General features: G+C 40.4%; 2 protein-coding genes across 4 annotated transcripts; one reads left to right on the top strand and one right to left on the bottom strand.

Moving 5' to 3' along the window:
- Positions 1–1,577: 1,577 nt before the first annotated feature.
- On the top strand, positions 1,578–16,896 carry LOC116252411 (pumilio homolog 1-like). Its single transcript, XM_031626648.1, has 11 exons — positions 1,578–1,868; positions 1,969–2,561; positions 5,533–6,343; positions 6,445–6,985; positions 7,070–7,211; positions 7,315–7,422; positions 13,719–13,931; positions 14,007–14,117; positions 15,537–15,731; positions 16,151–16,325; positions 16,407–16,896. Exons 2-11 carry the CDS (start codon positions 1,980–1,982, stop codon positions 16,442–16,444), a joined length of 2,916 nt encoding a protein of 971 aa, XP_031482508.1. The 5' UTR covers positions 1,578–1,868; positions 1,969–1,979; the 3' UTR covers positions 16,445–16,896.
- A 2,752-nt stretch (positions 16,897–19,648) lies between these two features.
- Positions 19,649–25,760, bottom strand: LOC116252955 (P-loop NTPase domain-containing protein LPA1 homolog 2-like). Of its 3 annotated transcripts, none has more exons than XM_031627612.2 (8): positions 25,448–25,760; positions 24,468–24,657; positions 23,976–24,259; positions 23,582–23,663; positions 22,773–23,186; positions 21,924–22,667; positions 21,274–21,384; positions 19,649–20,326 (listed from the first exon to the last, which is right to left on the bottom strand). In XM_031627612.2, exons 2-8 carry the CDS (start codon positions 24,633–24,635, stop codon positions 19,877–19,879), a joined length of 2,253 nt encoding a protein of 750 aa, XP_031483472.1. In that variant the 5' UTR covers positions 24,636–24,657; positions 25,448–25,760; the 3' UTR covers positions 19,649–19,876. The 3 variants fall into 3 exon arrangements, with proteins under 3 accessions (XP_031483472.1, XP_031483473.1, XP_031483471.1); XM_031627613.2 differs by having other exon boundaries at positions 24,468–24,641; XM_031627611.2 differs by lacking the exon at positions 25,448–25,760 and having other exon boundaries at positions 24,468–25,380.
- Between the last annotated feature and the right edge of the window lie 297 nt (positions 25,761–26,057).

The following is a 26,057-nucleotide window of genomic DNA, read 5'->3' as shown; positions in this document are numbered from 1 at the left end:
TGGTCGGCGGGAGGGGGAGATGCCCCTCCTCATTCCTCCAAACGTTATAGAGGAATGGGGTGGGAATTCTCCCCTTCCTGCCGGCCGACGGTGGCACCCAGGCCATCGGCCGGCGCAGCTCAGTGGTCTTCCTCCTTCCCTCTTCCATTCCATTATCACAAAAAAAAAAAAAAAAAGTAAACTGAGAAAGGATATCAAATGGGAGCTCCTCATAAAAAAGATGGAGGCCCGCGTTTCATGCCACAGATAACATCAGAACCTTAGAATTATGGTTCAGTGAATATATATTGTATATATATATATATATATATATATATTGTCTTGGACATTTTGGTCAGCCACATAGGTCATGCCCGTAAAAGATACAAGTTAAAGGATTAATGTCCTTAGATAGAAAATTTTTACTCCAACCATCGTACGAACGTAGCATACGAAAGATCACCCTTCTCTGAGTCATTGACTGATAAAGACGACTGAAAGCTCATCCCCATGATCAAATATGTAAATGAAGCTTTTCCCCATAGAGAGAGATGACTGCCTCAAGTATTCCGGTGCACCAACGTTGCAAGAAATTACTTGGTGAAAGGAACAATTTACTCCCTTGATCAAAATCAGGAGTAAGAAGATGACAAATCATGTGCTGTACAACGAGTATAACAAATCATGTGCTGTACAAGTAGAACAATATCCTGCTCTATGTGAACCAACTTCGTTTGGAAGCTTATGGTTCAGGTTCACCTTCTTCTAATGGAGCTGCAGCCATGGGTATTGAACTTTGTGATGCTGCACTCGTTGAGGAAACCGGAGGCTTTTCCATAATACCTCTGACATTGTTATTTCTCAAACACTCTCCCGTGGTTCTCCACAAAACACACTTTGTTCCCCTCCCAAGATCTTACTTAAATATAACTCAAATTTGTTGGCTTTACTGACTGTGACTAAAATTAGATGTTCATATATTTATCGGCCCCGTAGTGATATAATACAGTTCTATATTGTGGTTACCTTTTAAAATCAATCTAAATGTTTAAAACTAATTTTTAATAAATTAAAACAAGAAAGTAAGTCGGTATAGGCTGGTGTATATCGACCGATAATTCATATCCTAGTGAGCAAACCGATACGATATTGATATTGGATACATAAATTTTGTATGATTTGATACTTATAGTTGCTCTATATGTAACTAGATATTATATTCTGATGAGAACCACTTTGGTTATCACGATTTACTTAATAAAGTCCAAGTCCCAACTGGAATTTCGGATGTGAAGCGAAGTTTGATTTGGTCCTCATCGATCCACATGAATAGCACGTCTTCTTCATCTGCCGTTCTCTTTCTCATGCCGTTACCCTGAACCTGAACCAGATCTTTGTGGCACTTCGGGCCACGATGTTCGGACCCAGGTTCAACAGTTGTTTATTTGTTTAATTCATTCGGATTTGGAACCCAGTCCAGTCAAGTTTCAGATCCATAACTCGGATCCCGACTACTCAGTACGGATCCGGTACAGACCGCTCCTTATCCATGATGGGTGCCACCATATTATTATTGTATTATTTTTTATTCCTCGTCTTTGCCGTTACCTCCTCCCTCCTTCTCTCTCTCTCTCTCTCGCCCTCTCCCGGGTGATCGCCAGAACCCTAGCCGGATCTGCGGATCACTGTTTTCTGGACCCTTTCTTCTTCTCCTTACTCAGAGCATCTCTAGTTTGTTTTAACTTCCTCGTGATTCCGAGAGAGGGAGAGGTGAAGATTCTGCAACAAAAGTTTTGAATATATGGGCTTTATGATGGAAAGATTGCTTTTTTACAGAACGGACGTAGGGCACTGACTCCATTCGACGTGCATCGGTTATGTTGCTGAAGGTAGGCGCTGAATTTTGCCAAAAAATATCGCCTTTTGTTTTCTTTGCTTAATTTTTTCGGTTCCTTGTGTTTGACGTTGGCACGGATGGATCTGTTGTAGTATTCGGGAAAATGGCGACGGATATGGGAATCATGCCGAAGAATCTGGAGGATGAGTTGGGGAAGGAGATCGATTTCATCCTCCGTAACCACCGCGAGATAGGCGATCGAGGCCGGGAGAGGGAGTTACTCCCGTACCGGAGCGGTAGCGCGCCGCCGACGGTGGAAGGCTCGTTCTTAGCAATCGATGGCCTCGTTAATGGCCCCAATTCTGTCGACGACCAGTTACGGAAGGATCCGGCGTACCTATCGTACTATTATTCGAAGGGAAACGTGAATCCGAGGCTTCCTCATCCGAGCTTGTCGAAGGAGGATTGGCGAGTGACGCAACGGTTGCAGGCAGGGAGCTCGTCTATCGGCCGGATTGGGGATAGGAAGAATGTAGGGACTGTGGGTGATGGAGGGAGCAAGCCGTTGCTTTCTTTGCACGCTGGAGCGGGGGCACGCCCGGGGAACGAAAGCAGTAAGCTTGCGCACAACAGTATGCCGCGGCAGGCTTCGGCTGAGTGGCTTGAGCGAGGAGAGGATGGTCTGATTGGGTTGTCGGGTCTGGGGATGGGGGAGAGGAGGAGAAGCCTTGCTGATATCGTTCAGGTGATGTTTACCTAGAGCACAATTCGTGGTTACAATAATTTTTTTTTTCTTTTCACCTCTTTTCCGTCTAGGCTCGATTGACCAATTGATGTTGCTCTTGAATGTTATCCCTTGCATCTGGAGCAGACGGTGCAATTTCTGGTTTTACTTACGATTTACAACCAATTTTTTTCTTTTTTCTTTTTCCGTGTGAAATTCCGTTTTAATTTTTCATCACGTTTTCCTGTTACAACCTCATGGAACGTTAGCAGACATATGATCACTAATCTCTTACTTTCATTTATAGTTTCTCCTTTCCAGTTCTGTTGGTTTACGGCAGCCCAAAGCTTTGAAATTTGGATGCTATTACCACTTCTTACGGATATCTGGAAGTTGCTTTTTGCTGAAGAGCTTGTGACCGGTATCATAAGTTTCACATTCGGAAGCCTGCTGCTGACCAGATTGTTGAACATCCAGAGCATTGGTCTATTTCTCAAATAGGACTCTAGTGTCTACATGACTTAGGATGACATTGACAACGTACTGTCCACAACAGGAGGGAGTTCCGATGTTTATATCTCAATATAAAAGGCTTATTCAAATCAAAATGCATATTGCTACCTTCCTTTTTTGTGTAGTTTAAGCTGCTGTAGACTTGTATTCTTGGTGGCAGAGTTCGTTGGCTATGGTAGTGGAGTTGGTTGCATGGTTATTAACATATTATAAATAGTTCTGTGTGTTGTTTACCTTTTACCTCTTGCTTTATGAAAATTCTGAATCAGGAACAACAAAAATAAAATCTCTCAATGCCTTTGTGGGACTGGCTTTTACGTGATCGATATTTAGTAAGCACCGTAAGGCATCAATCATCACTGCCACATGGTCGCAGTGATAAACTTGGAGGGTTAAAACAAGTTTAAAGAATGCACGTTCCATGATCCATGAGAAATCAGGATGGAGATGGGAGATGGATAGAGGTACTTGAAAATGGAGATGGGTGTTGGACATGTCAAGATCTGACTCTATATGCTTGCTCCAAAAAAAAGAAAAAAAAGAAAAAAGAATGAGCATGCTTATTGCACTTGCTTTTTACTATTTATTATTCTCTAGATTCTTTAATTTCTGTCTTTTGCTATTCTATGTCAAATATTTCTTTCAAAAAGCTTTCTTTTAACTGATAGTTTCTTTAGGTTCATGGAGTAAAAGTTATTCTTAAGATGAATAGGCAACCTTTTTTTTTTTTAATTTTTGCCCTTAAATTGCTATATTTTATTCTAAAATTTTAGTCTTTCCATGTGTTCGTTGGGTGGGGAAGTGAGACCTTTTACCCTCTTGCTTTTCTTCTTCTTTATTTTCCTTCTCACCCTTCGCCTTCTTCACTCTTTTTCCCTTCGACCTCCCTGCCCAATTTATCTCCCTCCTCCTTCCTCCTTCCTCTCTCCCTCTCTTCACCCAACCCCGCCTAAAAAAAGGGAAGGAAAAAGAAGAAAAGCCTTGTTTTTTTCGTTCCCTTATTCCTTCGTCTGTTATGAGTAGATCAATTAGTCTGATCATGTCTCCTGCTAAAGTCTTTTTGGGGTTCTTCCTCCCTGGATGTTAGGGGGTATTTTTTTACCTTGGAGGTTGCCATAATATTTTATTGTAAAGAATTTCAGATATTATTCCTTCGCTTGGACTGGTAACTAATATGCAATGAGTTTTACTGCATGTTCAGCTGGGAAACCTTGGAATAAATGCTTCTAGATTGCCTTTATATTCTTCTTTTCTCTAATGCTGCTTTTGTATTGTGTGGGATAGGTTCATGCTATATCAATATATCTCTAATTGTATCTCCGTTTGAGGCTACCAATATTGAGTCTTATATTGAATTCCTTTATGCTATTTTTGTTTATAAAAACTTTTCTTGAAAATGCTTGCTTCTTCTTGAAACTGCTGTTGTGGTACTGCTTTGATCATTTCAGCAAACTTCAATGCATTTTTTCTTTAATGTCTTCCAAAACTTGTTGACTTCCTATAGGGCTTCTATTTTTGGCCATCCAACAATTTAACCATCTGCTTGTTGACTTCCTATAGGGCTTTAGATTTGGCCATCCAACAGTTTAACCATCTGTTAGCATTCTGGCCATTTCGGCCACTAAACAGCCACCTTTTCATAAATCAAACATATGGGCGTGGCCTGAATGTTCAGAAGTAGAACCATAAGATTCATGATGTATATTCTTCTCAATAACATTTTTTGACATTTTGATCACATCTGAATGGTCATATTTGAAAGAAAACCTGTGGAAGTGTCTGGACAGTCACTAGATGGCTCAATTTTGGACAGCCAATTTGAACATAAATTTCAATTCGCCATACTTGAGCTTTAACCTTTCTGCCTCTTTTGGCTTCTTTTAGTAGTTCATCTAGGCAATAACTTCTTGGTATTGTTTTAGGATTCAAGTGGGTTTTTGACATAATTTACAGAGAGGAAAACATGTGGTCAGAGAAGGCCCCTAATGTTCCATAGTAGCCTGCGTCATACCCCCTGTCATTCTGGCCATGGTCTCATGCAGCATGGCACCTGTATTCGATGCCCAAGCAGCTGTAGCTCAGGCCCCTCCATCCATGTCAGGCTATAATAGACCCTCAGCGAAAGGGTCTCTACTGTTTGGCCTTTCTATTTTATTTTTTTGGATTGGCATCCTTACTTGCAGTCTCAAGTATACTTGTTCTGAATTTCATTGTCCGGACATTCAATGTGAGCCATGTATTTTCTTCTTGTTGAATTGACCATCCTCATCCATTCTTCTAAAATTTTAATGAAATCTGGGAAATTTATTCTTCCATATCTTAACAAAGAAAGTTTTGTCTAGCTTTTGAATACCTAATATTGGTATTTTCTAGGTGCATCCATCTGTAGTTCTTTTGTATCTCTGTTTCAAATGATCTATTTTGCTTAAGAGGTCTAAATATTTGTTTGCCTACTAAAAATGTTGAATAAAAATTGCAGGAGGAATTTTGCCAATCACCATCCTTGTCTGGTCACATTTCTCGCCCTGCTAGTCGAAATAGTTTTGACAATGCAGATCATGCTTCAGAAACTCAGGTTGTCCATTCACAGAATTTTTTGGATGGCATTGATGTTTTGCGTTCTGGATCAAATAATGGATGTGTGCCTAGAGTTCAGAGTCTTCAGACAACAGGAGCATCAATCTCGCCTTCCTTTGCATCTGCAGTTGGTTCCTCTCTTTCAAGAAGCAGCACCCCTGATCCACATTTGGCTGCAAGGGCTCCAAGTCCAGGTCTTCCTCCAGTACGAGCAAGAGCTTCTGTGGAAAGAAAGACTCTTGCAAGCACAAACTCTTTCAACAATGTTTACTCATCTGCAGATGAGCCAGCAGATATTGCAGCAGCGTTCTCCACCCTAAGTGTTGCAAAAAACAGAGTGACTGATGAGCACTGTAATTTACAGCCCCAAGCACAACAGAAGCTTGGTGATCGTGGTACTTTTCTTCAAGATTTGTCAAACGGTTACAATGATCTTCTGCATCTGCAGCATATGAACAAGTCTGATACTGAAATGCTGCGGATGTCATCTCTTCCTAGAACAATGCATAATAATTTGCTCAAGACGAATGGAGTAGACCTCAATCTTCTTAAGATGGTTTCTGATAAATTGCCTTCTTTAGGTGCTCCTGGAAATTCTGAAAGATCCAATGTTTACTTTAGAGATCCAAATGATTTTTCTGCTATAGATTTGAATGGTTATTCCATGAATCAGTTGTTACCTTTGTTGATGAAGAATAATAACTTTGGCACAGGTTATTTGCTCCTCTCTGCTGCTGGTTTCTGTGTTACTGCTTTCTATTTCTACAGCATTTATTGTCACTGCTAGCTGTTATGACACAATTAACTTTCACAGGTAGCAAAAACATGCAAGACTGTAGCAGCAGGAACCAAGTAGGGAATGGTCACGAGATGCCTGTCGCGGACCCTGTGCATCTGCAGTATTTGCAAGGTTATGCAGCTCAGGCTGGTGCAAGTATGAATGATCCGTCATTGCAGAGGAATTACACAGATGCATATGTACTTGAACTTCAGAAAGCTTACTTTGGGGCATTGCTTGCTCAGCAGAAATCGCAGTATGGTGTAACTTCACTAGGAAAAACTGGAAACTTGAATCACGTATATTATGGTAGCCCTACGTTTGCTCATGGCATGTCATACACTGGAGGTCTGTCACCTGATTCTTTTAACCATGGAAGCCCTTTTAGGCAGGTTGAAAGAAATCCACATTTCCTTTCTTCAATGAGGAGCCAGAATGGGCTGGGTGGATCATGGGATTCTGAAAATGGTGGACATATGGATGGCAGTTACGGATCTTCGTTGTTGGAGGAGTTCAAGAATAATAAGATCAGAAGCTTTGAACTGTCTGAAATTACAGATCATGTGGTTGAATTTAGGTGCTTCTTGGGAACTTAATCTTTTGATGTTATCCTCATTGAAATATGGATAGATGTCTGATTTGATAGTTCATCAATATGCAGTGCGGATCAGTATGGGAGTCGATTCATTCAACAAAAGTTGGAAACAGCTTCAATTGAGGAGAAAAACATGGTTTTCCAAGAGATTGTTGCCCATGCTCGTTCTCTGATGACTGATGTTTTTGGAAATTATGTCATTCAGAAAGTAATACATCTATTTCCTGTTATGTGCTGGAACTTCTTGTTTAAGATCACAGTTTCTAGTTAACTAGTTCTAATTTTCACTGACAAATATTAACATGATGCAGTTTTTTGAGCACGGTACTGAAAACCAAAGGAAGGAACTTGCTGATAATATAACTGGGCATGTGTTGCCTCTCAGCCTACAAATGTATGGATGCAGGGTCATTCAAAAGGTGCTCATGTCCTGCTTTTCTTCTGCCATCGCTTGTTTATGAGTGACATCCTCTGGCAGACCATCTCTATTTTTGTAGCCCTTGAAGGCCTTTTTCTTCCACTGTCCTTTGAAACATATGATTTCTTTTTACAGTTGATTTACAGAATAATCTTTTGGGTTTGATGACAAGTTTTGGATGCTCACAATGAATGGTTATGGCGGTATCACCCATATCTCCAAAACAAAGTCACATCAGTCTGTGTGCGAAGTTGTGAACTTGCCTCATTGTTGACTTGTATGGCTTTAACCTAACTTACGAGGTTTTCTGAACCCATTGAGTTGGTTCCATGTCGTTGGGTTTATATTGATTATTATGTAGATATTATCTGTCTGACTCATTATCAAGGTATCAGTCCGTTATTCTTTCCTTGCACACTTCCAAAATGAAAATGGTATCAAGCCCATGAATGTTGGTTGTTGCAAAAAATATTTGGAATTTTCTCTAGAGTTATCCTTTTTAGGACAGGAAAAATTGGGATGTAATTGTTGATTTCCATCCATGGACCGGTGGCATGTCATTTTGCAAAGCATTGAATGTTGATGACAATAATCATAACATGTTTTGTGTAGGCTGTGTTTGTTCCCGTTCTATGTAACTAAATCTGTCAATGGCAGTTAAGGCAGCTTTGAATTTGAAACTGACATTGCATGAAAAGGTTTCTCTACCAAGGGTATCTGTTCTTCGGCTTCTTTCTTTCCTTGATTTTCTTCAATAATCTTAGCACCTTATATATGTACGTAAATACAGCTGGATTTTCAAATCTCTTATCTTCCCTAGGATCAACCAATCCTCGGGTGGAAAGAATGGTTGTGAAAAGAAAAAAAAAAAAAAAGGAAGAGGGAGAGACAAAAAGTAAGTCAAGAGAGTGAGAGAAAAAGGAGGAGTGGGAAAGCTAGCTCTTTTAAAGGGGGATTGGTTGAACCTATTATATATATGTATGCATGTGTATGTGTATTGTTGATCTTCAATGTAAAATCAGTAAGAATGAAGATGGAGAGGAGAGAAATAGTTGAGAGAAGGTAGAGAAGAGAGAACGAGAGAGAAGAAACGAGAGAGAGAAGAGAGCTCGTTAAGTTGTTACGGCTCCCAGACTTCTAATATAATAAAAAGACTAATTAGGGTTATGTTTAACCCTTTACATAAAGAGTCCAATAAGTATTGAAAAATTCAAAAAACTACCTAATAATAAAGTCCAAAATACAGAAAACCTCAAAACATAATTTTTTCTCATCACTCCCCCTCAAGCTGGAGCATAGATGTCTATCATGCTTAGCTTGTTACAACACTTTCTGAAATCAGATATAGGAAGGGCTTTAGTAAATATATATGCAGCTTGATCTTCAGAAGCAACATATTCAGTAGAGATAATCCTTGCTTGAACTAAGTCTCTAATATAGTGGCAATTCACCTTGATATGTTTGGTCCGTTCATGAAAGACAAGATTATTGGCTATATAAGTAGCCGCTTTGTTGTCACAGTGCATTTTGATAGGCAGTTCTAATTGGATTCCAAGACCTTCTAACGTGGCTCTCACCCAGGTGATTTCAGTGGCAGTTTGAGCCATGGCTCGGTATTCTGACTCTGCACTGGATCGAGCCACAACAACTTGTTTTGTACTTCGCCAAGAAACTAAGTTACCTCCAACAAAAATGCAGAATCCTATAGTGGACTTTCTGTCATCAATAGAACCTATATAATCTGCATCAGAATAAGCTTCTATCTGAAGAGATGAACTCTTTTTAAATAATAGACCTTTTTCAGGGGAACTTTTTAGAAATTTCAGTAGAAGCATAGCTGCATCCCAATGTGCTTTTCTTGGCTTGTCCAGGCTCAGTTTTCCCACAACAAAAGATAGGCCGAGTTATCATTACATATAGTAGTTTTCCAATCAATGATCTATATGATTTGCTATCCACAGGTTCAGACTTATCATCATATAAGTGAATACTAGAATTCATAGGAATAGATGCAGGTTTGGTTCCAGTCGTACCTGTCTCTTGTAGCACATCAAGAACATATTTTCTTTGGGAAAAAACTAAACCTTCTTTGTTTTTTGCTACTTCTATCCCCAAGAAGTAACGTAGAGAGCCAAGGTCTTTAGTAACAAAGTGCTATTGGAGATACTTTTTTGTATCTTGTATTTCTTGCTCGCTGTCACAAGTTAAAATGATGTCATCCACATAGATCACCATAACCACCATACCTCGTGAGGACCTTTTTATGAACAATGAATGATCTAAAGGAGATCTATGAAACCCGAACTTGGATACAACATCAGACAATTTTTTGAAACCATGCTCTAGGACTCTGCTTCAAACCGTATATAGCCTTTTTTAATAAACATACCTTGGTACACTCCTCCTGTTTCTCAGCATATAAGCCACTTTAAATAAATCTCCATATAGAAAGACATTTTTGACATCTAATTGGTACATATTCCATCCATGATGAACAACATGTATAATTAGCCGTATAGTACCCAAGCGGGCTACCAGAGAGAAAGTTTCAAAGAAATCAATACCATACGTCTGTGTGTACCCTTTTGCTACCAACCTTGCCCTGTGACGCTCAACTGTACTGTCGGAGTTATACTTGATAGTAAAGACCCATTTTGAGCCGACAATATCTGCACCAGGTGGAGGTTCAACCAGATCCCAAGTGTGGCGAGGCATCAGGGAGTCCACCTCCTCCTTCATTGCCTGGTACCACTTAGAGTCCAAAAGAGCATGTTCATGAGAGATAGGAACTGAAGTAGCTGACAAGACATCAATAAATTTGCACATATGATCTCTCAAATGAGACGTACTAACAAATTTAGAGAGAGGATGAATTGTGCATTGTCTGATCTCTTTACGTAGTGCAATAGGTAAATCATCAGGATTAAAAGCATCAATGGAACACTTAGGCATATTATGTAAGTCAGAATTACGTACCTCCTGAGAGCAAGATGGTGCAAAGTCATTAAATGATGGATTCCTTCTTGAATACATAAGAGGAGGGTCTTTAAACCGTGGAATGGAGGAATTGGGATAAGTAGGAGACGATATAAACATAATGGACTCAAGTGGAATAGGAGGAATTGGAAGTGAAACAAAAGAGGGCATCTCTGACTGAGAATGTGAAGGCTTGCAGCAAAGAACAGATAAGACTCGTGGAAGGTTACATCAGTACTGACAAACTCTCGATTAGATATATGATCGAAGCATCGGTACCCCTTTTGATTTCGAGAGTATCTCACAAATACACATTTAGTTGCTTGTGCAACTAATTTATCTCGATTCGGTCCAAGTAGATGTACAAAACATGTGCATCCAAATACACATTGAGGTAAAGAGAACAAAGCCTTATTTGGGTAAAAGATTTGAATTGGTATCTTGTTTCCTATTGAAGATGATGACATTTTATTTATTAGGTAACATGCGGTTAAGATTGCATTTCCCCCAAAATTTGGTAGGCATATGAGAATGAACCATGATAGTGCAGGCTACCTCCAACAAATATCGGTGTTTTCTTTCAACTACACCATTTTGTTGAGATGTGTGAGAGCATGTAAATTGTGACACAATACCATGTGATTTGTAGAATTCAAGTAGGGAAGTAGATTTAAACTCGAGAGCATTGTTAGTGTGAACAACCTTAACACTAAGGGTGGGCATCGGGCCGGTGAGCCCGGGTCTCGGCCCGAGCCCGGCCCATTTAAAATTAAAAAATCATTTTTAATTATAAAATATTTTTTAAATATAAAATATATTTATTAATAATAAATATACATTATTAAAACAAAAAAAAATTAAAAAATATTTTTTTAATCTAAACGGGCTAAACGGGCCAGGCCGGCCTAACGGGCCCGGGCCCGGTTTTTCCCGGCCCAAGCCTGGGGCCAATCTGGCCGGGTCGGGCCGGCCCGACGCCCAACCTTACTTAACACAAGAATTGAATTGAGTTTTTATTTCCAAGATGAAAGATTTCAAGATACAAGAAGCTTCAGATCTGTCTTTCATCAAAAACACCCAAGAGACTCGAGAAAAATCATCAACAATGGATAGATAATAACGAGACGACAACCGACTCGGAACCTGACTAGGTCTCCATACATCAACATGAACCAAATCAAATAGATTTTGGCTATACTGACTTTGACTCAAAGGAAAAGATGTACGACTATGCTTGCCTAATTGACAAGCTTCACACTCGGTGGAGGTTGAAGAAGAAATCTGAGGACATAACTGCCGAAGTTTAGAAAAGGATGGATGACCAAGTCTGAGATGCCATTGGAATGCACTTGAAGGTGAATCAACTAAAAGAGATGCCTCTTTAACAGATGTGTCCAGGAAGTAAATTTCATCTCTCTCATGGCCTCCACCAATCTTCCTCCCAGTCGATAGATCATGAAATACACAAGTACCCGGGTCAAAAATAACTCGACAATTCATCTCTTTAATAATTTTGCTTACAGATAACAAGTTCTTTGGGAATTCAGGAGTATATAGCACTTCGTGAACATGTAAAGATGGAGATAGGCAGACATCATTTGCTCCATGTGAGATTTGAGACAATGCTTGCAAGGAGGTTTTAAAGAGTTCATCTTTTCATAAGTAAACTTCAATTTCGTAAAGTATTCGGTTAAATCCATGTCACCTAGCTACATTTGTAATAGTTCTTGTTGAACATGTAGAATTTTGCTGATGTTCTTGTCTTGAAAGTATGTCTGCCAGAGAAAATTCTACGTATCTTTAGCTGTATTATAATAGCAGAGCCCAGCAACTATATAAAGTTGAATGCTATTCATAAGCCAAGCACTAATTATGCTGTTTTCTTCCTCCCACCGTGCGTACTTGCCAATTTTTTCTGTTGGTTCATCTTCTTTTAATATATATTCCTTTCCATGTCCAACGACTGATAGCATGAAAGTTCTGGCCCAAACATCATAATTAGATCCATCGAGTTTGATAGTAGTCCAAAAGAAAAGGGATTCGAGAATGCCTTGTACTCTACACCAGCCTCAGTTTGCTGATTTTCAGATTCATGTTGTAGAGACTTATTGGCAGCCATGATAGATCCTTGAAGATAAACAAATAGAGAAGACCACAACAGATTGAATCTTACTTAATACGATGTGAAGATAATCTACCCCAAAGAAGAATATCCACTGCTATTCCACGGTTGAATCTTATTCTTAATTCTGTCCCCTTTTTTTCTGCAACATCATGACAGAATTCCACTGCAACAGCAACTATACACAAAAGAAAAGAGACATAATCCCACTACGACAGCAACTAAACACCAAAGAACAAATTTTCTGACTTGCAACACATTATTTCTGCAACATCACGTCAAGCTTTGGAATTCCACGGCAGGCACACATTTGCAGCAGAAATTAACTCATATGTTTATCTTCAAGCGACAAAAAAAAAAAACTGTCTACACATGCTAGAGGTTCTACCACCAACTGCAATCGACATGGGTTAGGGTTTCTGATCATGTCTACTTATTTACATATTTATGATCAAAACCCTAACCCTCGACAGGCTGAGAAATACCTTTTTTTGTTTTTCAGTCAAGAAAGATAGACAGCACCCAGACGTTGATGAAGAATAGGAGAACGAGGGAACTTGCTGGTTTAGAACAGCTTCAGCAGGGTCCCCAAGACTGTCCGCTCTGATACCATGTTGATCTTCAATGTAAAATCAGTAAGAATGAAGACGGAGAGGAGAGAAATAGTTGAGAGAAGGTAGAGAAGAGACGAGAGAGAGAAGAGAGCTCGTTAAGTTGTTACGGCTCCCACACTTCTAATATAATAAAAAGACTAATGAGGGTTATGTTTAACCCGTTACATAAAGAGTCCAATAAGTATTGAAAAATTCAAAAAAAATACCTAATAATAAAGTCCAAAATACAGAAAACCTCAAAACATAACTTTTTCTCAACATGTATCTCACTCTTCCATACCATCTTTTTGAAGTTTGTCTGTCGTTTTATTTTGTATGTATGCATGTGTATGTGTATCTCACTCTTCCATACCATCTTTTTGAAGTTTGTCTGTCGTTTTATTTTGCACCAGGTTGTACCACTACCCTACCTGAGCCACTTCTTACTCACATGTGAAAGTTCATAAGTTTGTTTGTTTCCTTTGGTAATCTTGTTTTCATGTTTCTGGTCTATCTCCATTCATGCTTGAATTAAGTAGTTATTAATTACCTCCAGCACTTTGGTCAATAGCACATTGTTGAATCTCTCCCTCTCCCTTCTTGCAGGCTCTGGAGGTGTTGGACGTGGAATATCAGACTCGGTTGGTTTTAGAACTTGATGGCCATGTTATGCAATGTGTTCGGGATCAGAATGGCAACCATGTCATCCAGAAGTGTATAGAATGTGTTCCTCAAGAAAGGATCCAATTTATCATCTCATCCTTCTATGGGCAAGTTGTAGCATTGTCCAGTCACCCTTATGGTTGCCGTGTCATTCAGGTGCTGATGCAAGTGTTTCTCACTAGACTTTTTTCCTGCACATATTCTTAGTTAACTTGGGCATTTTTCTGACAGAGGGTTTTGGAGCATTGCAACGATGCAAAAACTCAACACGTAATGATGGAAGAAATCCTTCAATCAGTGTCTACCTTGGCACAAGATCAATATGGAAACTATGTTGTGCAGGTCCGTCTTTGTGTGGCAAGATTTTAGGCATAAGTTCTAACAAAAATTTGGAATCCTTTTTGGGTTGTCTGTGATGTTTTCTGTTATTTGACTGAGTATTCTACACAGTGATTAATCCTAGGTAGATCTGGTTGATGTCCTTTGGGTTTGGGATCGTGGTTGGTTCATTAGGTGCTCCAGCTAAAAGAATCAGAATATATATGACAGAATGAGAATCCGACTTGCGTCTTGCACACTAAATATGATATCAAGAGGCAGAAGCTGCAGGACTATCATAATTTTGTGTTTTTTATGCTTATCTGGGGAACTAACTTGCTAAAACCAATCGAAAAGCAAAGGCTGGGAGGGTTCTTATGTTTCACGGATGCACTAAAGCCTGATAATCTTATGTAAATAGTCGGCATCACACTGTAATTTATTATTTTTTCTCGGTTGTGTTGGTGATACAAGCTTGTCAATTGAACATTTTATCAGTCCTAAAAATGTCATTTGCATGATACCTAATACCTGTTTGAATTTATTTTTTAATTTGGAGTGTATTGATCACGTAGATGTGTTTAAGCATCTTTTGTCCTAGAATGTGTCACTTGCATGGAATTTTTTCCTTCTACCAATAGATTCTGGCTCTTACCATTGCTAGGGTTGTGTCATTATGAAGCGGGCATGTTGTGTTTGGTTATTTTGCTCCGCTGGTATTTGGCATGCGTCATCGAGAAAGTCTGGCTCTTTCTTTTTGAAGGGAAACAACAATGATACACTTTTTTTTTTTTAGCATATGCTAGATGAACATTCACGAGCTTGATTTCGCATGCATTAAATTGGATGAGTGGTGTCTTCTTACAAATGTGAATCCTAGTTAGATATCTTCTTGTATTATTTTTCTTTTCTATTTTCTATTGATAGCAGGCACATAATTTTGTGCATTTTGAAAAATTATGTGGACAATGGTATGATTTTGTTTTTGCTCTTAATTTTGGATTTTTCTTCATCTTCTGTATTTTGGTTAACATTTGGCTAGTGAGGGATTCTTTTTTGCCTGATCCAAAAATAATTTTGATGGAACAATATTCTCATTCTTGAAAGAGTTGGGTACTACCATTAGGGATGATAATTATAAGCCCTGAATGGTTGCATGGCAACTTTTTTAGGATATGTTCGCCAAAAAAGAGAAAAAAAAAAAGGAAACAAAACTTCTACTAGTCCATGGCTTTCATTCCAACACTTGGGCTATTCGTTATGATATGGTGACTGACATTTTGCTGCTATAGAAAAATATCTGAAAATATCAATTTATATATATCTATGGTGTGGTTGTTTTGATTATTTTTTATTATGTTTGATGTTAGCCGATGGTTCTCTTTTTGTCTCCCTCTCTCTCTCTCAATTACTGATTACTGATCTTGTGAATTGAATTCACAGCATGTGCTAGAGCAGGGAAAACCACATGAGCGTTCTGCTATAATCGAAAAGCTGGTTGGCCAAATAGTTCGTATGAGCCAACAAAAGTTCGCATCCAATGTTGTTGAGAAATGCTTGACCTTTTGTTCTACTGCAGAACGTCAACTTCTGGTGAATGAGATTCTTGGATCAACAGATGAAAACGAGCCTTTGCAGGTCTGTTTGTTCCCCTTTTGTCATCTGCAATGTTTTGACAGGTCTTGGTCATGATGGGTGACCTATTTTATGTTTAAGCATTGTGTCTTGTGCTTGCTTGCATGTGCACCCTGCGTTTTACGTTTCGCACCATAGTTCATTCTTATACTATTAGTTAGTCCTCAAGCTTGGTTCAAGGTGGGTGGGCCAGTCAAAGCCTGCCTGCCTACAAAGCCCGATATTCTGGTAAGCTGGATCAGCTCTTGGCAGTCTTGCTTCAAGCCAGCTTTTTCCTGTCCTGGACCTAACTTGTTGATCCATCCACTGGGACACCAGAAACAAACTGTTTTTGTGACCATCTGTGAAGCAATTGAAAATTTAGAATTGTACAAGATGGTAGTTGCAGGATACTTGATAATGATGTGGTTTCTGTTGAACAGGCTATGATGAAAGATCAGTTTGCTAATTATGTGGTTCAAAAGGTAATTGATACCTGTGACGACCAACAACTTGAACTAATTCTGTCGCGGATCAGGGTACATTTAAATGCCTTGAGAAGATACACTTACGGAAAGCATATTGTTGCTCGTGTTGAGAAGCTTATAGCTAATGGAGGTAAGGACATAACAGATTGCATGATCTTGTTTTGATCAATTTATTGTTTTTATTATGTGATCTCTATCTTTCTCGCAATAGAGAGGCGCATGGGCGCAGCAATTTCTCAAGCACCCTGAAATTCACCAAGGAACAGGAGGAACTTGTACAGCTAATGTGGCTGGTATCTGCAGCCAGTCTGGTTTCTTCTCATCTCACTTCCCGTCTATTCTATCTTTTTGGTAGCTGAAAATGAGATAGCCAAAAGGCAATAGTTCTAAGGTTAAATGTGTATATGGTAGGCCTGCTTAAATAAGTTTCACCGGGCTGTGAATATTTTTATTGTCTATAATTCAAAACATGGACTGTATGATGGCCGTATTAGATTAGGAATTGCAAGCATAAGCTTAAGGTGTCCTCCCTTGAGATACATGTAAAAATGTTACAGGTTGTAAAGATGGCTGATGTACCGAAGCATAACTGTAAAAAAGAAGCTTCAGCGCAGGTGCAAAATGGTTGTAGGGTCTGGTTTTTCTGTATTAATTAAGTCTGTAAGTCTTACTGAATCCTAAATAAAAAGTTTTCGGTGGTATTTGCTGCTGCTGACGTCTACGCGGAATCATTCGGGTTTCTCAGTGAATTCGTCCCGAGTCCCGACTCTTCCTGCCCTGAATTTAAGGGAATGGTCTCGAGTTCATGACGGGTATCCGCATCTCTAGGTAACTGTAATATGCATTGTATTACTAAAATTTAAGGATTGGTCGAATCGCTAATTTGCTAAGCTAGTAAAACTTTTCGCTTGACTATTTGGAGAATTAACATTCTACACTCTTGATAGCTGAGATTTACTCTCTTCGTCGGTTAGTTCTAAGAGGACTGGATATGCATGGCTTGAACGTCAGGTCACCCTTCCTGTTCAATTTTTTCGGGGGTGGCCGTCCACCTGGTAGGCAGTTTATGTCAATAAGTGAAACCTGCTTATGTTACAACTCGAAGACTTCGGGTCTGTATTCCCAGTATATGAAACTCTAGTGGCGTGACTGCTTTCTTGCGGAAGATTCATGAAATATGAATGAGAGCCCACGTCCTTGTTTTTGTTTCTTGCTAGGGTTGTGGCAGGGGTGAAGCCAGAACACAAATGCTGAACCAGGGGTCAAAATATAATGTTTCAAATATTTTTATACAAGTTAAATTAAGTTTTTAAATTGTACATGTAAAATTTTAGATGTTTGAAAAAACGTCCATGGCTCCTGCCAGGCCCCCACCCTGGCCCTTTGTCTTTGCCCACCCTTACCCATGGGGAACTAAGAACACCAAGGTATTTTGAGGCTGTTTGGCATAAGGAACAGTGCAACTGTTTCATGAATTTGCCACCAAATTGTGGTAGATTTATTAAACGCTTGAACAAGTGTTCTATGAATCTATCTTTCATAAAATACTCGCATGTTCTTCCAAATACCAAATGGTCCCTTTGTATCACAGGTTATGAACCACCAGATTTGGTTCAGAGATTTTACTTGCATTACAAATGTGTTCAATTGTCAGTTGCGGATCATTGATTGGATGGATTCAGGTGGAGGTCACTTCAATAGTTATAGATTAAGAGCTGGATTCTGACGAGTACATAAAAACTGTGTTAAGAGTCCGTTAAACTTGTCCTGCCGTAGTCATAACGCCCATGGTGAAATATAGTTGAACCTGTTCGTTGCGCACATGGAATTGTGCTGAATTTATCAGATCACGTCGGGAGGGATCTGACTTTAAAATTCTGTTGTACGTGGGGCTATCCATAAGCCAGACCATCTAAATCTATTCGCCTGGACTTGGTACAGCAAATTTCATTACTCGAACTTCTGCATTTAGTGCAACAGCGCTTTGCGAAACTATCTTTGCCTAATAGGCAACAAGCTTATGAACCTCTCTTTCTCTGATACTCTCTCTCCCTCCCACTGTCGCAGAGCCAATTGACCATACACAATCTGATAAAAGCCATCTTCAATGCTGATTGAGGCAGCTACAACAAAGGGAGGGACCTCTGAGAGTATTATTGGGCAGCAGAGAATGGAAACGTCGTCTGCACAACCTGCTTGAGGGAAGAAGACTTAACACCGCTGGAGAAGAGGATTGAGGAAGCAGCTGAAAAGATAGCCTCGTCTGCGGACTGCTTAACACTAAGGTGGGAGGCCTGGTGATGTCGGGGAGGGCAAGCCATTGGTGATTGGAGTTACGATTTTGGCTAAAAGGCAAAGCCTGTGAAAGAAGTGCGAAATCTGGTTCCTTGTGTTGATTAGATGCTGACTGCTTTTGGAACTTCGTGTTTGGTCTATGAAGTGAATATGATAGGCAGGCATCTAGGTGACTTGTTGTAATAAAAGGAAAACGGTTAGTAGCGGAGTTAGAGTTTTCTTTCTTTTTTTTTTTCTATGACCAGCAGTAACCCGGAGCTCTTTTTTTTTTTCTATGACCAGCAGTAACCCGGAGCTCAGTAACCCAGAGCCCGTAGGACTAATCCATATAATTAAGACACCAAAGAGTGAGTTCCGTAGAGCATATGCCCTACGGAGACCACACCTCCCCCAGACGGCTACGTCCTAACAAACTTTCATTTGGAATCCCTCATAAAAGCGCCTCCTCTACCACGCTCTAGCAAGAAATGGAAATTTGCTTGGAAGTGCTGGCTATCCTCATTATGGTGGATGATATGGGAAGCTGGAGACCATCAGCCACCGGACACAAAAGAAATGAGACCATGGCATTCGCTTCTTCAAATGATTATTCGGGCGCCTGCCTCAGAAAGCCGGTAGTCTGCCAAGATCTCCAGAGATCGAGATCGAGAGACGAAAATATATGGCAGCTTATAAGTTATACTCACCCCAGCTTCACGGTGTCATCTCCACCAGCTAGTGAGAACAAACTGGATCACGAGGCCACCTTTTTTACCATCCTCTCACTAAACCAGGAAGCCTCTTAGAGAATTACTTAGCTCTCTCAAGGAAACGAAAAATATGCACATCGAGTAAACTATGCGGCTTTGTGACGTTAATGAGATGATATATTTATCCTGGAATGCTTTTATGACACAACACAAACACAGCAAGCAATTAAATGGAAGCTTTGATCATTAATGGAAGACGGTAGGAAGACTTTGTAGTTACTCACTTCTACGTCGTGTGATTCTACGGGTACTGCCAACACCATAAACTGTATGGTGCAAATTGCAATACAATGCTGCTTCTAGCCCGACAACTTGAAAGGGAAAAATCATGATGAAGCGCAATAGACGCTGCAATTGTGAAAGATTCACAAGCCCAAAGATCTACGGGCTCGCCTGAGCGCTCCTTACAGTACAAAAGGTGATTCCTTTTCATCAACTCATTCTTCATACAGCGAAAAGCGGAACAATGACTTGTAGCTAAAACACCACAACTCCTCTTGGTGCGTATGAACAAGCGCTCAAAAGAGTATATCTCCCATCTTCCTGCCTACCAAACTCTACAGAAAGAAAAAAAAAAAAAAAAGCAAACGAAGAAAGCAAGCAAGCATAAAGACGGCCTTTTAGCATCACCAAAAAACTAAGGTGCGCCAGACAAAATTGGCCCATTTGCTAAAGATCCATATTTACCCAGTGCAGGAATACTCCTTGATCGGCCATGGAATGTAGTTCCAATAAGAAGGTTAGCCTGTGCAGCACCATCATCTGTAGACATGCTCCGCTGTTCCTTCTCTAATAATAGAGAGGAGTAGCAACAAGAAGGATTTGAATAATTTTTGCTGTTACCCAGGAACTGATCAAGATTCTGCCGGTATCTATCATCATCAGTCTTGCTGCCTGCTTCTGGATTCCCAAATTGATGATCATCCTGTCCACCACCTTCATTGTTTTCTGACCGTAGCTCATGCTTGTAGAGACTGCTGCCTTCATCATCTTCAGACCAGTACCCACTTTCTTGTTCATCACGCATTGCCAGATCATCATACTCCTCATCTGACTTCGTTGATTGCTCATCGACAGAACCCTCGAGCTAAAAATGAAAAAGCCATTAAGCCAGGATTCCCAAGCACAGACTGTCGATTAGATTGATACGGAGGAGAGAAGGAAGCCAGTACACTAATCCAAGTAGAGGATTTGCAATATATGAGAAACCAACGGCCGCTAAATATTGTTGCATACGTTTACCACTTCAGTTCATTCAATGAGATAGCAAGGAAAGCAACATGTAATATGAAATACAAGTCCAGGTTTGCAATCCAACAAACGTGTCATTATTCGTCCAGCCGTCCGAGCCACCACTTCTTCCCATGTCGGAAGTTTTCAAACAAATAGCAACTGAACCAGGTCTTCCTTCTCGAGCTTCTATTTCTTCAAGGGGATTTAGGAAAAGATGGAATAAGAAGACGTGTTTCCAGAACGAACAACATACGGGTTGAAAAGGGTAAGTCAGCAAAGTTGGACAACATTGGACCAGGAAAGTTTTGAGCTATAAATGAGAATGCAAACCCACCGAGAGATAGCTTGGGTTCTAGACGAATCTCAAACTCTTAATTTCCCCCTTCCGGCGTTGTGCTCAAGCGTTCCTTCTTCCGGTGCACATAATCAATATCTTTCTTTTTCCATCGTTACAACGTAGAAGTCGTATGCCTTCAAACAATGTTCTTAGAGGTTGACAGTTGGACATGTCCTCACAAACAAATATTTGAGCAACATTCATGTTTGTACCCTAGGATATTATTAATGCTTTGGATATAATTCTCTCTCTCCATCTTTCTGAATTCCTACTCCACTTGTTTGCAACGACATTAGACTTTAACAGGATTACTACTAGGGAATTGCATCTTCAAATCTTCAATGAAGACACCGTGAATGCAGGGCTGAGGGCTTTCTATTTGTTTAATTACTCTCCTAGATATTAAAATGTGAAAAAAGGCAAAGCATGAGTAGTATTTTGTGGCTAATTGGCTACATACGTACCTCATCATGCATTTGCTTTTCTAAAGCGTCACTTAGATCCTCGTCACTATCCTTGTCTGGTACATCTTCAACTTCCTCTTCACTGCCACAAACCGATATCTCCTCTTTAAGCTGCCAAAAACCAAAATCAACCAAGCCATTCTTGTAACGAGTAAACTAAAATGTGAAGCGAAGAAATAGTGACATCCAAAAAAAGAATTATGCAACCCTTACAACCGGATCAAATTTGGATAACAAAATATTGCCTGCGACAACCACATGGTTGGAAAAGAAGGTGCGATGAGACGTGATTCTATATAAGGAGGAAGAAAGGTACAGAGAAGAAAGCAACCATACGCATGTTAGCTTTTGCCCTGAAGTCTAAGCATCAATGGTTTCCCTTTCGGCCCCCAAGGACGGATGCCCCCTCAGAGATACATGACTAGGATTTTTTCGTATCCTGCCCTTGGAAGAACATCAAACTCCTGTCTATCTAAAGCTCCAGACAAACACTACCACTTCAAAAAGCACAGAAGCTTATAACTTTAAAACAAAGGGGTACAGGACAGATGAATGACTTCATGTCTATTACAACTTTCATTTCCGATATATACTCCTATCAAAAAATGGCTTGGAAGTTCAATGGTCATGAAAAGAAGAATGCATCATACCTCTTTTGCAGCTCCATCAGAAAACCTTGGTGAACTACAGCATGACGACTGATACCGGCTTCCACTCTCAGCAGTATCACCTTTAATGGAATCATCGATACTTCCAGCATAGCTGGTCCCTGCAGTATCACTGGGCCATGCACTAATGCCGAAGTTACCAAACTGCAAGTTCACCGGCTCTGCTTTCCCAATCTGCAAGGGGCCATATAAAGGACTTCTGTCCCCCTTGTCCATTCCATAGCTCAGTGTCAAGGTTCCATCATTATCTACTGGTTCGACAGGCCAAGCCTTGGCTATGGAGCCATCCATGTTAAGAAGAGCCATCAGGTGCCGAGAAGATCCTTTTCTTTGAATTAGCTGGAACATTCCTTTTGAACTTAAAGAATTAGCAGCACACTGATTTCTGTATTCCTCATCAATTACAGCAACCGTGTTTGTTGTTGGGTCATAAAGCTGCTCATAAGCTTCACGCCTCCGCAAGCAACTAAAAACTGTTGCATGGATGGCAGCTACACTCCTATCTACATTTGTGTTGTTAATCTTTGGCACCAAGTGCTTATCAGCTCTGTTGCATAGGTACTCCTGGATGGTCCTGATATTGCGTATATACTTGACATATTTATTTTTTGCTGGGTCCAATGTCATATACTTTGCACGGACAGCAAACCTTTCCATATGTTTGTCCTCACTTGTTATGTAAATCATAAAGGGTATAATTGAAGGATGTTTTTTCATGAGGCCCATCTGGCAAAGAAAAAGAAAAAAGGGAAAGCAATTGAGGAGAGAATGCATGTGAAGGAGCCGAACCAGATATAATAGAAGAGAAGGTACTAGCCAGGAAAAACCTACCACAAAATTAAGGCTTAAATGGACACCTTCAACAACAACAGATTCATTCCTTTCTTCCCATGCGGTAATAAGTCTATCTAGACTATCAATTACCATCTCACTTTGGGCCTTGAATCCCTCGATGGCCATTTGTTTTGTGCCGATGGCTTCCAATGTAGAAGCTGAATCAAGTCTTGGTTCAGATTTTCCGTGAGAAGACCCATCCTCGTCCACTTTAACTGCAGCAGACTTGCCTGCTAATTTCTTTGCTTTGCGTTTTGCTTTTGCCTTGGCAACTGCAACTGGATCCAAGAACTCACCAGCATGGTACGTAGACGCCCATAATAAAGGATTTTGCTTCTCATCTACAAAACTCCTCATCATGTGCCGAATGGAGTCAGTAGAAATCACCGTTGTGATACCCAAGCGGCTACCCTGTAGGGAAACGAAAATATATATACATAGTAGGAGGACAACAAAAACAAAATCTTACAGAGAAATTTAATACTTTTTATAATTTAATAACCATTAGCTGGGACAATTTGATAAAATATTCTAAACTGCTTCATGTTACAGGATAGATTCATATATAATGGAAAATGGACAACAATTTTTCTCCATGGGTCGTGGATAATAGATTTTCCTCCTCCAAAGGTTTTACCAACTAGTAATAATGATGTATGGCTGACAAAAGGTAACAATAAATTTTCGTCACAAGAAGCAAATCACTCAGAGGAGGCTCATTTCAGGCTACATGAATAAGAACGCAGCAATGTTGCCATCAAGAAGGCATACAAATGAATGTACGCATACAACCCCAGGGAAATTACCAACAGTGCAGATAAAGTGGACTTGCCACACCCGCTTGTTCCACATAGCAGAACTGTCACAGATTCTTTCCTTTCACGAATTCTGGAAGAAGAAAGGACAACATATCAAAGCTAACTAATCAGGAACAATAAAAAGAACTAACAAAAAATTGACACGCCCATATTTGCATTGCTTGACATTTGTTCTTTCCATTTTAACTGAACCCAAAACCATTTGAAAATCAAACAGAAAAACAAAAGAACATAACACAATAAAAACTAAAAAGAGCACGAGGAGCTAAAAGAATTCGTAGAAAAGAAAATTAAAGATTACCAAAGCTCCTTCTTAGACCATTCAAGCATTTCAGATTTCTTAAAACAGGTCCTCAAGTTAACAAAATTTAAGACGCCATACCTGCATGCTAAAACCAAATCAGCTCTTTGATTTGGACCAACATACTTGTACTGGGAAAGGGCATCACAAACAACGTCCAAGAAGGTCTTCCTATCAACAGTGATGGTTGTACGCCTCTTGTATGCCTCGAACGGTATGCTGTCATTTTCACCAGCATCTGCAGAGACGGAATCATTACCACCTTCCTTTTCTCGGCAGCTGCGGTTAAAACCTTCATCCTTAACAGGCATCGTCACATCCCCAAGACACTCGCTTCTCAACACCTCGAAAACCCTTCGGCTAATCTGATCAGATCAGGGAATCAACCCATTACTGTTGTCCACTTTTTCATCCAAAAAGATGAACGAATGGGCGGGAAAAGGCCGAAACACATATGGAGAAGTACGTGCATGAAATCTATCACATGCATGAACAGTTGCTCCGACCTTGAATGAATCGATCAAAACGTAAATTGACAGGGCCTAAACTGGCAAGGGAAAGAAAGAGATGCACCTTGAAGGCATGTCGGGCTTTGCAGCCCATGAATTGCAGAGTGCTCTGCAACAGAGAGCGCGTGTACCGGAACGAGGACGGCGGCGAAGGAAACGACGAATTCCCTTCGACGTCGCTCTTCTCCCCGTCGTCCACCAAGATATAGAGGAGCTTCGGCAGCTCCGCCATTTCTTCCTGAGACGCCCAAAATCTTGCCCACATGATTCCGGAAAACCAAATCAGACAGTCTTTAACCGGGAAAACAAAAGGAAGCACCAAACGATCAAAAGGGAGAAAGATACAGAGACTGCATTCGCTTCCCAGGCCAAAGGCTAATAAACAATTGCAAACTTACGCTTGCAAAAAGGGCAAAAACAATCATTCTGGTTAAATCAAATTGAGGGAAAAAAGAAGAAGAAGCAAAAAGTGGAATTATTTTTCCAGAAAAAGGCTACAGGGACCCTCCCCTTCCCAATAGATAGTCGCGCGCCAGAAAAGAGAGGGGAAGAGACGGACATTTTTCACAAACTATATGACATTTTTTTTTGAAAAAAAAAAAGAAAAATTCAAAAAATTCTGCTTTGAAAAAATAAGTAAAAAAATAGCCTCATTGTCAAATGCCCCAAAAAAAAGACACTTTTAAAGGAAGGTCGTCCGTACCACCACTTAATAAACCCAAAAATCCGGAAAATTAAAGGGAAATAAGAAAAAAATCGACATGATCACATCAACCAAATCCCTCAATCCCCAATTCCCAAGCCAGCAATTCAACCACGCATGGACCAAAATTGGCTTGGGATTTCCACCAGAGCTCTCTGCAATGCAATCCAGAAAACTAAGAAACCAACGAATGAAAACAAGAGAATAAAAAGGGAAGAATATCAAAAAATCTCTCACCCCAGGCCCCTAATACAGAAAAGAATAGCAGTAAAAAACAGCAAGCACAAGGAATGACACGATTCCACGTAAGGAGCAAAATGCGAAAGAAATCATGTTCTTACCTGAACGAGGAAGCAACAGCAGAGGAGGAGGCGAAGGAGGAGGAGGATGCTGGGCCTGCCTACGATGGAAGCGGAATGCGCGGCATCGTTGCTCGGAGAAGGTAGGAAGGAGGAGAAGGGGGGAGAGGCATGGGGGCGGAGGCCATGGCGGTGGATGAACGGAGGAGACCGCCGGATCGGCGATTTAAGGCCGGGGACAGAGGTGGGGGAAGAAGGGCAGAACGGGCATTTACGCGGGGGCGCGCCCCTCCCGCCTCCGCCGTCTTTGGCCGAACCGGTCTCGACGCACCCCGCATTCCCTGGATCCACCCTTGTCCCCACCCCCTCTGCTCCTAGACTCCCTAGACATAGACAGCTTCCATCAAAATACCATAATGCCCTTCCAGCCTTTCCCTTGGGCGTCCAGTTGAGTCTGTTTTACCCCCCTTCACTTTCTGAAACGACCAAACTGATCTTCCCGTTTTCAAGTAATGAACTCGGCGGGCCGGATCCGTTTAAAGCTTGACCCAGGATTCGACTGGTAAGACAAAATCACAGGGTTTTGAATCTTTCGATTGCGGATCCAATTGAAATGAATTTTTTGCTCCCAATTTATTCATGTTCCAGGGAT

The sequence above is a fragment of the Nymphaea colorata genome, chromosome 4, assembly GCF_008831285.2.
Source record: "Nymphaea colorata isolate Beijing-Zhang1983 chromosome 4, ASM883128v2, whole genome shotgun sequence".
NCBI classification, from domain to species: Eukaryota; Viridiplantae; Streptophyta; class Magnoliopsida; order Nymphaeales; family Nymphaeaceae; genus Nymphaea; species Nymphaea colorata.
This window is presented reverse-complemented; position numbering and strand designations above follow the sequence as displayed.

Bases quoted from the DNA above. Each gene is read 5' to 3' on its own strand.
- LOC116252411 (XM_031626648.1), top strand. From the start codon at position 1,980: ATGGCGACGGATATGGGAATCATGCCGAAGAATCTGGAGGATGAGTTG. The intron at 2,562-5,532 runs GTGATGTTTACC...TAAAAATTGCAG, and splicing joins GCCTTGCTGATATCGTTCAG to GAGGAATTTTGCCAATCACC. The intron at 14,118-15,536 runs GTCCGTCTTTGT...TTGAATTCACAG, and splicing joins ATGGAAACTATGTTGTGCAG to CATGTGCTAGAGCAGGGAAA.
- LOC116252955 (XM_031627611.2), bottom strand. From the start codon at position 24,668: ATGTGGGCAAGATTTTGGGCGTCTCAGGAAGAAATGGCGGAGCTGCCG. The intron at 24,260-24,467 runs GTGCATCTCTTT...TGATCTGATCAG, and splicing joins AAGCCCGACATGCCTTCAAG to ATTAGCCGAAGGGTTTTCGA. The intron at 23,664-23,975 runs GTATGGCGTCTT...TTCTTCTTCCAG, and splicing joins GATTTGGTTTTAGCATGCAG to AATTCGTGAAAGGAAAGAAT.